Here is a 16514-nt window from a genome sequence, read left to right as displayed (position 1 = left end):
GTGATAAATGGACCAAGTAGTTCACGTTTAGCTTTTAAAAAGTAAATACTAGTCCTGGTTTAAGGTTTAATAAAAACACACACAAGCAAACTCACAAAGAAGTGCTCAAAAACATTGTAATAGGTCAAAAATACAATGAACATTTTTCTTTCCACACTGTCAAGTTATTACAGATTTAGCCTGAAATCTCTTGTCACAAGATATGAGTTTCAGAAGTCGGACTGCAAAATCTGCAAAGTGAGATAAATGGGTCAACAAGTCACATGTATCAGTGCAAAGATAAAGAAAAGTAAAAATCCACTGTGAAGCCAGAAGATCTCTGTTTAAAGAAAGGCTGCTGTACATCAGCACGTTTTAGAGATTGTGGTTGTCTCAGTGTCTCAGTGCAGCCCATGACCTTCGTCACAGGAAATGAGCTTAAAAACATATGCACCAGGCAGATCATCAAAAAATAAGTAACTTCTGTCTTTATGTACACAAACAAACTCATTGGCTCTTCTTGATGTGTAAGGTGTAGTATGACCAGGGCTCTGGAACATAAAAGAAACCAGGATACTTGGTGCGCAGCACTGGGTCGTTCCACAGAGAGGCCACCCACAGAGCCACCAGCAGCAGTGTAGCACTGAAACTATAGAACAGAAACAGGCCGTTGTTGTCCGGACTGAGGCCTTTACGACGATGAAATATCACCATGGCAACCATGGCAAGGAACGTAAGCAGGAAGAGTTCAGTGATTTGTCCTTCGGTTACCAAGTACCTTGAAGACAAAAGTGCAGACTATGTTAGGAGCTCAACACAAACATTTAATTTACAACACATTGTTGGATCGCTGTGGAACAACAAAAACAAAAAGAAGGGAATTTTTCATGAGAACATAGGATTCAACCCATGGTAAAGGATTACTGACATAGTAGAAAAGTTAACATGTTTGTGTGCATTTTGCATTTTGGTTGGTGATCCCAGGGCAGGAGGATCTTTGATCGCTATTTGTGTTTGTGCCGATATATATAGCAGCAACTACAACACAAGTGGTCATGAGTACTTTGGCAAGTCAAGTCTCTCTCAGTTGTAACTGAATCATCTCTAATGACACTAATAATGCCTGAAAAGAAATGTTATTGATGCAGTACAAATTATGGAGCCTATAAAGGAATTTTAGAGACTGAACTATGGCTGCATTATTAGTTGTGTGCACATTTGCCATGTATACAAGCAAGTAGGTACCACAGTGATTGGCCTTTATATATATAATAGACAATATTCTGATTGTGGTGTTTAAATTAGTTACATAGAAGATATTCCATTTATATAACAGAGTAATGACTCAAGTCCACATTACACCCCCGTACACAACTGCAATGATACACACATTACAGCCGTATCCCTCTAAACATAGAGCTTCAGTGTTATTCAGGTTTCTCTCTTGGCCTAAAAGTGTCTTCATTTTACCGCAGTCAAATTCTTCTGAAGTGAACTCTGCTGGAGCTGCTGCTGTCAGATCTTGTGACAGAAAAAAGCAACTTGATCTCCTAAAATCAAGCCCAAAGCAGCATTTTACAGCAGCAATATGTGTTGCAAGATGCCACGAAAACTCTAGCAGGATGTAAAAATACAATAAAGATAGATAATACCTAGTCTTTCAGGAAGGGTTTTTTTCCTAACGTGAAAGGTTTTGTACTGATGCCAACATGTGTTATTGTATCCTATTGTATGCGATGTGTATTCATGAACAACACTGATAAAAATCTCACATGACTGACCAATAATAGAGAGCACTGGGTCCCAACAACAGCCAACCAGAGAGAGGAATCTTCTTTTGTTCCTTACAGTTGGAGAAGCAGCCACTGAAGTAGATGCACAGAATGATGAAGAAAGGAATATACCTAGACAAAAAAAAAGATTTTCTATTAAACTGTTCTGGATCACGACTTGTTTCACATATTTCTATGAGGAGATGCTGCAATAGGTTTTTTTAAGAGTAAATTATTTCATTTAATTGTATATTTCTCCGAATCCTCGCAGTTCTTAATAGAAATCTATACGTTTAAGGTCAGATAAAGAACAACTTCTGAGACAGTGAAAAATACAGCAGGACTAAAATTGATTAAAAAGCATATAAAAAACCAACAGAGCTACTGAGAAACACCTTACCTCAGTGTCATTCAATGCTGTGATGTGAAAAAGGTAACAGAGCATTTCTCGAAGTGAAAACCTTTCTAAAGTCACTTTACAGATAAATAACTGTTCTAAAGGATTTTATGAAAGCACACAAAACAACTTGCTCTGCCTAAAAACTACTTCAGCTAGTAAACCCTGGTCAGTATGCTGCTTCTGTACAACAAGAAATGATTACCTGATGTAGTTTACTTCTGCAGCTCATCAGCTACATTTTCTAAACTGACCAACCTCTCCTTATATTTCTGTTATTAAACTGAGGAACTTGTATATACTGGCAGAGTGGCTTTAAAACATACACTTAAGTAATTAATTCTCCTTTTAACTTATTGATTCTTAAAAAAAAGAAAACATTAATTTCTGAACTCACTGTCCAGTTCTTCTTCCCACAAAGTAAAACTTCTATCTTATCGTTTGTTAAAATGCTCTGTTAGTGTCCTAAAAGGTTTTTCAGCAAATCTATGCGTTCTGTTTTTCTCTGCAAAAACAAAAATGTTAAATACCAAAAGTGAAAATACTGTAAAATGTGAATAAAAACAGAAATAAGAACTAATATTTTTATTAACAATTGACCAAAGGAAACATACTAAATGTTGAAAGTAAGACATTTTACCATTAAATAAAAAATATGACCTTTTCTTGAATTTGGTGGCAGTAACACGCCTCGGTTATCAGGTTATTTTGCAGCAGGTTGGTAGTATGATTGGGTATAAAAAGGGCACCTAAGAGCAAAATCTCTTGATCCTCTACATCTGCAAAGAGATTTTGTCTCCACATAAATACACACTATCATCAAAATATTCTATTTCTTGGCATCTCTGTGACCATGAGATCTAAAAATCAATAATTGATGCCTGTAATCTGCCTGGAGCAATGTGGAGGAAGATAAATTTATAAAATACATATCTACTCCTCAAATAATTATTTTTTATTTATTACTATTTTTGTATGATTGTGTGTGCATGTGTGTTGCTGTCATCAAATTCAATGTCATAAGCACAAATTTTTCATTAAATATTAAAGTGCCTTACTTGCATGTATATTTTCTGTGCCATTGTAATCCATTGTGAATAATGTGGCTCTCCAACTCCTCACTGACCAAAAAAAACTAAAGTTTTATTTCATTTTCTATTTAACCTTTATTTATAACCAGGTAAGTCAACTGAGAACCTGTTCTCACTTACAATGACGACCTGGCCAAGAGGAACACAGAAACAATGAAGACAGGAAAACACAAGGAAAACAAAATTGTAAAAAAAAAGAACTTGTTAATTAGAGCTTTTGTAATTCTGAAGCTGAGCCTTAAGAAATTTCTTCAAAGTAAGGGGAGATAGTTCATTTTAAGCCTCTATTTTAATTCAGAGCACCAATTAATGCAGTGACTTGAACTCCTACTGGGCAGAGGCTTGCTGCTTTCAACCGGTACCCTCTACAACTTGATTAATATTTCAGTGTTGGTAGCAGAAAACAAACACTGCAATGTCCTGTGTTTGCATAATAAGTAATAACAATTTAGAGTCAAAGATGTGAGAAATATAGAGAAATATGTGTTTTTATTTTGAGTGCTGTTATCTACTGTCATAAAAGAAAGAACTATTTACCTTTTTGTGCTCAAATAAAACAGTTTCAGCACTTTTTTTAAACAATGCAAAGCATTAAGTCAGAACAACTGAACCCCCATTTTCCTGAGTGTTGCATGACACATCTTCCAGCTACAGTAAACTGTCACTGCAGACAAACACACTTCCCTCCCCATTCTGATAGCTGCACTGTTTTTCTTTTTTTTTTAGAAAATACAATAACCACCTGCGGGCATCACATTTCCAGATTCTTTTTCTTTCTTTTTTTTTAAGTCATCTTGCCTTCAGGCATTTTCAAACGTCCCTCATTGCTAGTTGATTTTTCATCAAAATTCAGACAGTACAGGGTAAAAAAAAAAAAAAAAAACTTTTGTGCAATGCAAAGCATAAAGTCGTGTATTATTAAACATTCCAGTCATTTCTTGGCATGCACACAGTGTAAGCACATACCACATTAAATGTCCCAGCTGTTCATCATAATAATACAGCAGCTCGAAGGAGTCAATCTGTGAAGGAAGGACAAGGCTGAATTACCACCAGGAACTCAACATTTGCAAGTTTTCTTGGCACCATGTTTTACTTTGTCTGGAACATTATGCAACAGTGCCACCTATTGCTTGACTAATATTTACACTTGTACAGGTAGAACTCACACGAGGTGGAAAAATAAGAAGCAAAAAAGATGGGAAAATATGTACAGAAATATAGCATACACATACATGCAGAATACAGAGGATTAATTAGGATTAAATGACATCAATCATCAGATGCTGCCTTTTCAGTAAGCTGACCAAAGTATCGACAACGCTGAATAAAACATTCATCGAGGCCGTGTTATACACCCTCAAGGCACTTGAAACCCTTTGTGTTGCGTATGCCAGTTAATTAATAAACATCTGTAGTACCATGCTGTTCCACCTGGCAGAATGCATTTTCACATGCTTCTTTTTGACAGGCAAGGGAAAAGCTTTCTCATTAAACATTTCTAAAAAGGCATTTATCTAAGCATCTACACCAGAAATCTTCCTCTTTTTTAGTATAAAACAAGATGTGGGATAATAAACTCATTTCTAATGCGCCCCTTTAGTTGAAGTAAATTATTTATCAATGCCATTGATAATATAATATTTAAGGAACCTAAAGCTGATCTATGAAAACGATGGACTGTATATTATTATTATTACTGCTCCACTCATGCCAGTGTTTACAAAAGCTGAAAGAAATCCTTTTGCACAAAGAAACAAGCAAATATTTACACAAATGAAAGGCTGGTTTACAAAACTAAGCAACTGCAAGACGAAGAACCTGCACTGAAATATATGATCTCTCATTTTATTAGACCGACCCAAAACTCTCAGACAACAGTTCAATTTATTATAAGTTCACATGAATTTAATTTCCACACATTGTTGTATGGAAAACAGAAGGTTAGCATGATAGGCACACAAAGATCCATCCATCTACCCATTTTCTACACCCATTTATTCCAAAGCAGTGTCACGGGGAGGCTGTAGCCTGTCCCAGCTGTTAGTTACATTAAACAAGACTGATAAATGTATTACACCTAATTTAAAAACGAAAATGCTAGGACACTTGACAAACTGTAAATGTTTGCATGACATTGCTAATAGACACTTAAAAAAACATCTTTACAGAGACCGTCCTCTACTCTCATGGTCTCCATGTTGTTTCAGTAGCTCAGTAACTTGATTTTTGCCACCTTTTCTCCAAAATCTCACACAATTCAGACTGTAAAAGTGCACCTGCTGCTACAGGATGTGTTTCTCTACTTGTTCCCACTCAGCCTTGAATAAGCACAACCTGTGTGGTCTGTTTATGACCTGTGTGGCTTGCAAACCACACAGGCTCTTACAAACAGTTCCTAATAGAGATGTACAGGCTGGCTTTTTTCCAAAGAATGGCCGTCCAGGTCCTCAGCTCTCTGCTGAGATATAGACAGGGAGGCTGATTAATGAAGCCTTACAGCTGTGTTAAAAGGACTTACCTCCCACTCTTCCCTGAAACTCTGCCCCACCTCTCTGCCCTGCAGCTGAGCTAAAATCCCCCAACCAGCATGCAGACGTTTGCTGTCTTCTTATGAGCAAGAGGGATTAACATAAACCAAGATGATAGACGGCTTGATATCTGCAGATAATGGCAGTATAGAAGGATTGGTAGATTATTTCTTGCAGCTATCCATGTATTAAATTCAGTTAAATGAATTATGTTAATAACAGAGCAACATAACTCAGATTAACCTATTAAGTAAAAATCAAAAACAGCATAATCCATCTCTAAACTGGCTTTTAATACGTCTACTTTTAATGCACTCAAACTACAGCAACATCCCATACACAAAAGCTATGTTAGTGAATAAGAATATATAATATAAATATAAAGCATATCTCTAATCTCACTCAAATATAAACAAAAATAAACTCCTCTCGTACTTCAGTGAACAGGATGTACTATAGAGATCAAAACAAGCCCAGCAGGTCATCAGATTTTTAAATTACTTATCGGGTCCAAAGTCAGACAAACTTAAAGAAGAAAAAATTAAAAGAGAAATACAGAAAAAACAATTACAGAAAGTTAAATGAAAACAAAGGACAAAAAAAATTGCCAAAGTAAGTAATTAAAATAACTATGCCCTGGGATAATTGCAGGGGTGAAACACTAAAGACAACTGGGCCAAACTTTATGTGTTTTTAGTTGCAATGTGAACATAGATGTACATAGAGCTCATGCACAGGAGTCTTCCAAAGTCTGGATTTTGGAGCTGATCAAAGACCGAAGAAATCACCCATATTGCAGAAGTAATCCTAGACTGAAGATAAGAGCGACACTGGTGAAACATTCACACTGACAAGTACCAGCCAGGAGTCTTTGAAGCATTTTGAATCAATTACAACTATGATATTAGTCTCTGGTCCATGTCTTATGGTGGAAGGTATTATTTACACTGGGGTTGAGAATAATTCCCAAAAGGAAGCATGTTAGGAAGTTTATCTTCAGATTAAAATGATAGGCACATAAAGAAAAAACAGAATCATATAAAAGATCGCAGGAGCTGATGGAGAAGAGAGAGAACACAAAAGAAAAGTAACTGCCAAACGAATGATGTTCAGCACTTCAACGATAAAAAGATGTGTTAGAAAGAGAGAAATAAGCTTTAATACAGCAGGATAAACTCAGCTGGATCAAACAGCTCTGTCGGCACAGGTTTGTTTTGTGCAGTTTCTTGTCAGGCAAACAAGGAAACCTTGTCAGAAATACCTCTGAAGAGTCACAAAGAACACATGCAGTTTTGTGGCGTGCAACATTTTGACAAGTGATCAACCAAGTCCCCCGTGTCCTGTCAAGTCTCACAGCAGAGTCAACTTTGACAACCACCTCAGTGAATTCCCAGTGTGCCACATATGATGCAGGCATGGAGACTTACCAGTGAAGCCGGTTTGAGGTCTTTGATGATGGGGTTGTCTCTGACAGACAGATGGAGCTGGTAGCCACTCAGGATGAGCCGGTGGTTGATGGAGTCTCCCACCAGGTGGATGCTGGCTCCCATAACAAAAGTGATGATGCAGAGGTAGACAGCTGTGCGAGACAGAGCTCTAGGACTGCGTTCAATCAGCTGAATGGAGCAACAATACATACAGTTACTATGATTACAGCTTTATCTTAAGAGAAATAATCGTTTTGGCCACATCTGATTAACAGTAATAATCCCTATAAAAGCTATTTTAAAAGTGACGTGTCATTAATAGAACTGTAATGTTCATGTTTTTCTTGTATTTTCTGAAGACAGAATTCCCGTTAGGTTTGCTAACCTCAGGTGGGTTCTGCTGTGAGTGCCAGCTGCCTAAGTTTCCTTTGTTCCAAGCAAGTATCTGCTGTAAATACGATGAATAATGCATCATAAGGAGGTTGTTATTGGTTTTATAAGACAATCACACACAGGAGCTCAATCCCATAAGGAAAACGTGGAAAGCTTGCTTTGTTTCAGATATTCTGGACTGTGTTTGTTTTGTCTTGTTTTTGTGTTCTGCAGTTTTTGCAGATATAAGCAGAGCCTGTCTAAAATCAAACAGTCCATCTGCCTTAAAATGCAGGTAAGTTTGATTTTGCCTCAAGCATGATTTTAAGACAAAGTAATGCAGCAACAAAAAAAACTAAATTTCAACTACAGCAATTTTTGTTTTTTAAACAGATTAGAAAAATGAACCAAAATGACCCCTTTGGATGGCTTTCTAAAATCTAGTAATGAATCAACTTCATTAATCTAGAGTTCATTCATCTTTCATCTGAACATAAAACCGTGAAAAGATGAAAAAAGATCTGTAATTACAACCCAGTTACATGCAGCGCTGAAAAAAACAGAGACGGAGCTGCTGAGCATCAAGACAACCTACTCAAGGAAACCAAAAGAAAGAATTAGTCATATACTACAGAAACTGAGGGTTGTTGAAAAGGGCTATACCAATAAAATAGTATTATTACTACAGGCTGGCCAATTAATTGGTTGGTCAATTTACTCTTCTAGTTTTGGCCTATCACAGATACAACATTATCCTGTTAAGAAAACAGAATTTATAAGCAGGAAACAATGCTTTGGATGCTTTAGAATGGATTCACTATGCAGTTTATCCATCAGAGGGTGCCCAAACTCCATTGTTGACCCTTGAGTATCTGACTACTGCTATTTGTTAAGAAACAGAATGTATATTAAGATGGATGAAACTATCTACTGTTGACAATAAGCATCTTGAAATACCATGCCACGATATCCACTAGACACCCAAAGATCTTTGGATCCAACTGGCTGGTTCAAAACTTGCAACTTCTATCCTGAAAGGGTTTAAATTATAACTCTCCTCTAGGGTTGCTCGATTATGGGAAAAATGATAATCACGATTCTTTTGATTGAAATTGAGATCGCGATTATTTAACACAATTAGAGAAAGAGAGAGGGCGCACGGGGTTGGGGGTGGGGTGTGTGTGTGTTGGGGGGGGGGGGTCATTGTGACATTTGAAATTTGTCTGTGGTAATACAGACTAGTTTCTTTCCACCAGGTCCCCATAGCTATTGTTTGTCTCAGACCAGCAGCTACGTTCTGCCCGGTGTGATCTGGAAAAACCTTAGTCTGGAGACATCTGCGTCAATATAATGTAGCACACCATTAATATACGGCTCTATGGTGCTGCTTGACCACAGGTCTGCAGTGGTGGCAAACATTGGACTTTAGCGACGTTCGTCACAACACCCTCATCATCCAGGGCAGGGAGAGATACTCCACTAACATGGAGACGAGATGGCCGTGATGCTGTTTGTCCAACGTGTTGATGAATTTCTTAAATCCCGAGTTGTTCACTGTGTAAACTGAGAAAAAGTTCTGTTTGTTTATAACGTTTATCTCTCTGTGTCTCTGGATTATTTAGTCGCGACTCACAAAAATTGAACATTTTTCTATTCTCTTGTGTCGGGTCGCAAGCCCCCGTGAACGAGCGCAACATTTCACTTGCAGGAATGTCACCTGTCGTTTGGCTGGAGAAGGGCAGCGATTTTCGCCTCATCACGCAAGTTTGATAGAAAATGAATGGAGAAGGAGCGACTTCGCCTCCCGTGTGTCCAGCCCATAACTGGTGAAATGTTTGCAACTGGGGCTGAATAAAACTAAAGCAGTCGGGGCTGTGGGAGGAGTCTGCAGCAGAGCGCTGTAATGTCTGCTGTGCTCAATTTGCAACTGAAAACAGCACAAGAGGAAACTGCGAAGGACAAAAATAAACGGATCCTTTCATTTTTATGATTGTTGAAAACCCAGATCGTAATCGCGATTAAAATTCAATTAATTGCCCAGCCCTACTCTCCTCCATTCTGAACTTCAATAAGGACCAATACGGGCAAATTCAGAATTGATTGGTGAAATCACAGCAGCTATGTCCATCTTTAATTTATAGCCCATTATAAGAAAAATATTCATTATCACAGCAGAGTAAACAATAGTGTGATATCAAATTATGTTTTCTATGCAAGTTACTTACTTGTACGATCACCCTTCAGAAAGATCTAATTCAAGGAAATGTGCTAATTATATGTTTATGTAAATAAACAAGCAATTTCTCAAATACAAGGCAGTCAGACAACCCTGAAAAATTTGTGCTGACTCGCTTAAATTTGCTGCCTCAGTTGGGTGGCATGCTAACAGTTGAATCAGCAAATATGCTGTAATCGAAAAGTAGTATCATCTTAGATTTTTTGCTTTTTCATTTAGAGAATGTCTTCTTACTCTTAACCTTTTAGGATGTCTTTGATTGCAAGTTTTCTCAATTTTCTAAGGCAATTCGTCAGCATAACATTAGTTTCTTTTGATGTGAGGTTACCATGGTGCACATTAGGCAAAGCCCATACTAGAACACCTTCTGGATCCCCAAACTATTTCTGGGTCTGATGCATTTATCTACACAATCTATGATGTGAAGTCCTGACTGTATAACTTTTACCTTTGAAGGGGACATTGATGTTTATACAAATGTTATGTTAAATAAAAGTCCCTATGTGACTCATCATATTTCTGTTTGCCATGGCAGTTGGCTTTAGTGTGAGTACAATCAGTAATGTAGCATCAAAGCATCTTTGTTCGGATAAGTAGACAACAGAGCTGTTATGGAATATGTCTGGAGTGTGTTTACTTCACGCTAAGCTTTTACAGTTTTGGTGGAGTTAGTAGAGTTATAGAGCACGGATCACCATCTCTTGGGCCACTACCCTGCAGGTTTTAGATGTTTCCCTGCTGACAAAGTATGACTCAAATCAGTGGATCATTAAGAGGCTGGTGCCGAGCTTAAAAACAAGCTGTTGGAGAACCATTTCATTTTAATATGGTGTAGCACAGCAGGAAAACCTCTAAAATCTGGTCCGGAGTTTGTGATCCCTAGTGTAGAGGAACTTCTATGTGAGGATTTGTATGCTTCATTATACATCAACTCCACTAAATAAATAACTATAGACAGCAAGAAGCATAAACCAGTGTGGTACATAGTTCCAGAGATTTGTGGCAAATTAAATGATAAAATATTTGTTGTGTGATCACATCTTTAAAGTCAAATCATTTATTCATTTTCATTCATTTATTCATTTGTGTGATGATAAGGAGTGAGCTCAAATGAAACTAATCACAAAAAACTACAAGTAAGATTATGTTTTAGTTGGTATAGCAGCAGAAAAACACTACAGATAAGCCTGATGTACCTTTAAAAAGAAAAAGAAAAAAATGAATAAAATGTTTTTTTAAAAGCTTTCAAATGCAAGGGCTGTCATATTAATCAAAAAGCTTTGTTAAGATTTACCTTGAGCATTATGAATGGTGTGATGACATTGTAGGCCATGTGGAAATAGTCTCCAGCACTGGGTTTGTTCAGGGGGAACCACTCCAAGGGCAGGATAATCTAATATAAATGATACAAGGAAACATTTCACATTTATAGATGCATTGACTGGAGGTGAACCAGTTCAACCACATGCAATACAAATAAAATGTACTCCACTTCCTTACCATGACTATCGGCCTTCCAAAGTCAAGTATCCAGTTCTGCACAGTCAGACAGAACCACAGGTCAAAGTGGAAATGCTGCCTTTTCCCCTGTGGCACACATTCCTTAGTAACATCAGGAGTGCTGTCAATACACATGTGCAGTGATGGTAAGTCATTAAAATAAAGCAATACATAGAGGAAGGGCATTTAACAGACAAGCTGGGGAAGCTGCATTCATGTAAGGTTTTACTGTGGCATTTAATACTGCAGTAAATTCAGGTTAAAACATGTTGCTATTACTGCTTTTTACTAATACATTTTACAGCTGCTTTCGGTGTGAGCACTTTGTCTAGCAATAGTATAGATATTATGTTTATCTACCTGAAAAATACATATCTAAAGAAACACATCCTAACTGTTATGAGGAAAATTAGAAATTTGCACATTCATAATCCATCATTCAATGTTATAAGTTACATTTCTATTATTTATCTATTTGTTTATTTTTTACCATTCTGCCCTCTGTAAATTCACAATGTGATGATGAACCAACAGCTGTGGAGTTGCTGACCCATTCAACTTACTGTGTACTGTGCACACACATCTGTGTAATTTCCTGTAAAATGTTGACCCAACTCCTTGCAATTCAGGCTGTGCACGGACAGCATGCACCGGATGAATGATATTAACTACACTATGGACCTTTCCACCCTGCTTGACAGGCCATTCGAAAGGAACATGGACAGCAACACCAGCAAAATAAGAATAGACATCTGGAAGAGCTGCCAGCCTCCAGCCCTGTCTAAGACACACTGTCACCAAGATATCCTTTTTTTTTATTATTTATTTATTAAAGAATCATGAATCTCATGGAAATAACTGATGCACTTAACTAATTTTCCTTTAATTCTTGTGGACTCTTCAAGGTTACTGGATATTCCCTTGGCAGGTCAACACAACAGCATACAGTACAAACTTTATAGAAGAAATATTAATGCAATTTTAAAATACTTAATAATATAAAACAAAAAAACCTGCATAATAAGGTATAGCAAAATATGCAAAAGTAGATTTGTTATTCATCAGGGCAAGTTTGATGTAGTCTGGTGTGTTTAACCATCTTGACCAGATGCTCGGGCATCCCTGGTGAGGTGTTCTGGGCACGTCCCACTGGAAGGAGGCCCCGGGGAAGACCCAGGACACGCTGGACGGACTACATCTCTTGGCTGGCCTGGGAACGCCTCGGGATCCCCCCGGACGAGCTGGTGAATGTGGCCGGGGAGAGGGAAGTCTGGGTTTCCCTGCTTAGGCAGCTGCCCCCGCGACCCAACTCCGGATAAGCGGCAGAAAATGGATGGATGGTGTTTAAATTTTGCCAAACTTAATTTAATGGCATTGGCCATCTAATGGGTGATCTCAAGCTGGGGGATGGTTTTTACTTAAAAAAATGTCCTGAAACATCCAGAAAACACAGATGTGATGCCTGACTTGATGCTGACATTGTTTCAAATAGTGCTTTAACCAAGTACTATGTGAACGGTCCACATATTCAGTTAATAATGAAATCTGAAATTCTGAGACATGAAAACCTGTCATCTGCCCTCTATGACTATTCTCTATCTGTGCATCTGCCAATGCACAGATGTTCCATTCATGTGTCATTTGACACATGACAAACACCTGGTCACCTGTTTTTCAGTCTTTTATGTCCAAACCTACATGCAGATTGTATCCACACTGATAACTACAATAATGTACAGCAAATGATTTTTAGCAAGAAAATTAGTTGCCATAAAGTCCTGTTTTCTGTTTGTGGTTGGGTGTTTGTTTTTTTATACCTTTTGCTCATCAGGTGCCACTCCCTCCTTAATCTGATTGGTTGCAGGTGTCCCCACTCTGCTCATCAGGAGCAAATTATAAAAGCTGAGAAAGGCCCAGCAACTGGTGGTGGTGGGTTATTTAGAGCTGATGGATGCATTGTGGCTGGTAGTTTTGGATTTACATCAAGTTGTATATTTATTGGTTTAATATATAATCTAATTGTACATATAGTCTACATGCCCATTTTTTCCACCCTGCCATTACACATTGTTACTCCTCTCATCCCCCAGCTCAGGGCTACTTAATTTGGTCTTACAAGGGCCACAATCCAGCAGGTTTTCAATGTATTCTTGCGTTAACACACCTGAAACAAATTAAATGAATCTAATAATCTATCAAGCTCTGCGCAATGACTTATGTGAGTTGGGCAGAGATGCATAGAAAATCTGATAATCACGCTTTCTAAATAGTGAAACTTAAAATTAACTAACAACCCTTCAAATGTGAGCTTATGATAGTACGGAGGAAGTGAAATTTCGCTGCTGCTTTGTGCAATGCAAGAGGCAACAAAACTGAAGAACTCCCACATGTGAGCAGGTTAGTTACCAGCTTCATTCCAGATGATAAACCATTTCCCCCTGCACCCCCACTGTGTAACAAATATCCCCTTTCCCTTTAAAATACGTTTAGTTCACATAAAACTTTAAAGATCAGCTGAAAATAAACAAATAAATAAATAAAAATAAGGAGGGGGGGTGTAAAAAGACAATTGTAAACGAGGAATGCTGACCTTCATTGGTTAATTGCGAAATCAGTCACGTGATAAGAACCGCCACCAACAGTTGAAATACTGGCCGCAGAGCTTAATACGAATTTTCATCGACTCGTGTTCATGTAATGATTATAACAAATACAGGCAACACCTCACAAACATGAAAATGCAGCATAATTAAAATTATCAGGGGATTCGAAGAAATTCATTATTTTCTACCTTAATTTTCTAAACTGGCTGTGCTTCGCTGAAGACAAAACAGCGACTCAAAAGGCCAATTTTAAATAATGAATACAAACCTGTGTAAATCGTTGCCCCGCCTTTTTCGTACATTCTGCATCATTAATTCTGCGTAAACTATTAGTTAACGGTGCTATTACACGGGTAGAAATTAACGGGACTCAACTTCTACAACGTCTGCCATAAACGATTTCACTTCCTTGTTTTTCTTTATTTTACCCGCCCATCCGAGTTATCTACCAATCAACCGACAGCATATGATCAGGAAGTGATAGAGGGAAAACTTAACCCTGCGTGTGGACTTGAAGGCAAACGTTTGTTTGTTTATTTATTTATTTATTTATTAAAGTTTTGTTTGAACAAAAGATAAATTAAACAACAGGGAAACAAAATGAATATACATAAGAAAGAAAGTTTTTTTTTTAAAAAATGTCTAATTTAATCTAATTCAATTGGCATAACAACTTAGACTTTCAAACAAGGTCTGCATCAGGTGCCGAGGAACCAAGCCACAAGAGAAATGGTCTACTGGAACATGAAACAATAACACTGCACTTATTCATAATTCAGTGTCTATACTCACAGGAAAATTTGTTTTTACTCATTGTATCCAGGGTAGGGATGAAATGGGGAGTATTTTTTCAAGGGACTATAAAGGGCTGATTTTAGCATTTTATTTGTAGATTTTACTTCATGTGGGGAATTTTCTGTATCAAAATTCACTTTTCCTTTGCTTTAACTCTTTCCAACCTGAATGCTCTTGTAGCACAACTCTATTATATATGAGAAGAAAATGCAACCAGTCCTGTTTTTCACAGGTTACTGGGCCTGTCACATTCACTGAAAATGTCTCTTAGAACTTATACTTTGTTTATAAACTTTTCTTTCTTATTAATATATCTTTTTATGTAAATATATATATTTCTGTGTGTACTTGAGCTTTTATTTACTCTATTTTGCAATCTGTATTATGCAGGAATTTCAGTCTCACAAGACCAGATGATAAAGACAGAAAGACTTGACAAAAAAAAGTTTTCTTATCATTGGAGCACAAGGTTCTTCATGCACTATTGAAACCCTTACTTGCTAAAATGTAAGCCAGTTTTTAAAAAGAAAAATAGCCTGGAGATAAAGAAGTATATTCTAAAGGAAAATATTTTGAAGAAAAGAGTTTTTAATCAGCGTGGAAAAGGTTTGGATTGAGGTTGTTTTGGTTTCTCTCTCTGATTAGATTTCCTTTATGGTCAGCTTACAGATGTGTTATGTAGGGAAATATCACCTAAGACCCAGTTGAATGTAATCATCACAGGGATAAAAGTTTGTGTTGCTCCACTGTAAATGCAACTTGAGATTGAGAAGATGCCAAATAAAACCATCTGCACACACCATATAATAACGGCAGGTTTAAGCCCTTAACAACAAATGAAAGTAGCTCATATGCCATTCTCCTTTTTTGATTCAGTCCTCTAATTAGAAGGAACAATTAGTCCAGTAAGGCTGTACCTCATGTTGTGGGGAATGCTTTTAATGATTCCACTGTTCCCTGTGTGCTTTTCAGTTTAAAGCAAACATATGAAAGGATTTATGGTTTCAAAGGAGTTACAAGACCAAAAGCCTTTTGTTTTAATCTCTCTCTTTTCAGCTCACATTTGTATTATAGCTTTTAATCCAGTCTGCATGTACTCATTAGTCAAAATTAGTCATCATTCTAATAGTGAAGTTTGAATGAGCTGTTTCAGCCACGGAACACCTTCTACCATCTAATTGCTTCAGTTGTGATTTGTGTGGGTTACAATTACGTGAATGTGTGGTCTCAAATGGGGGGAGAAAGCAATGTTTACTGACTGTGCAGGGGGCAATGGGTTTGTTACTGAGTAGATCAAAATTATAGTGTTCAAGAGACTATATGCTTCTTAATAATTTCATTACAAGGAGCAATTGTGTTTCATTTCTTTAATTTATTAATTTCTGTCTCTTTGTTGGCCCCGTGATGAACTGACAACATATACAAGGACTTCTTGTGTACATCTCAAAGTGCTGAATGACATCCCAACCTTTTAGGGCAGAGAGAGCAAGAAACTTGTTCCAGTTTGGTCGTCTTTCACAATGTGAGAGTTCCAGTAGTAGAACATCTTAGAATGCCAGAGGAAATTTAACTGAAATCAGAAAAACAACTCCTTATAAGGACTTGCACCCATGGGATATCACCTCTCTTTGACTTCTATATAGTACTGTTCAGCATGCACACACACCGGGGGCCAGATGCATAAAATATATTTATGCACAAACCAACTGTTGTTCAACTTTTCCTCCAAACAAAACTGAAAGAATTTGTGGTGAGAATGATTCATATAGCTCATGCATTCTTTGGATCATGTATGCACATTTTTTTGGAGC

At 37.4% G+C, this 16514-nt stretch overlaps 1 protein-coding gene across 1 annotated transcript; it reads right to left on the bottom strand.

Moving 5' to 3' along the window:
* Positions 1-52: 52 nt before the first annotated feature.
* Positions 53-14335, bottom strand: cln6a (CLN6 transmembrane ER protein a). The gene is made up of 7 exons (XM_041991705.1): positions 14177-14335; positions 11306-11426; positions 11100-11198; positions 7198-7386; positions 4206-4261; positions 1761-1883; positions 53-757 (listed from the first exon to the last, which is right to left on the bottom strand). The coding sequence occupies exons 1-7, from the start codon at positions 14218-14220 to the stop codon at positions 487-489; spliced, it is 903 nt and encodes a 300-aa protein (XP_041847639.1). The 5' UTR covers positions 14221-14335; the 3' UTR covers positions 53-486.
* Positions 14336-16514: the final 2179 nt, after the last annotated feature.

The sequence above is a fragment of the Melanotaenia boesemani genome, chromosome 1 (genome assembly GCF_017639745.1).
Source record: "Melanotaenia boesemani isolate fMelBoe1 chromosome 1, fMelBoe1.pri, whole genome shotgun sequence".
Lineage (NCBI taxonomy): Eukaryota > Metazoa > Chordata > Actinopteri > Atheriniformes > Melanotaeniidae > Melanotaenia > Melanotaenia boesemani.
This window is presented reverse-complemented; position numbering and strand designations above follow the sequence as displayed.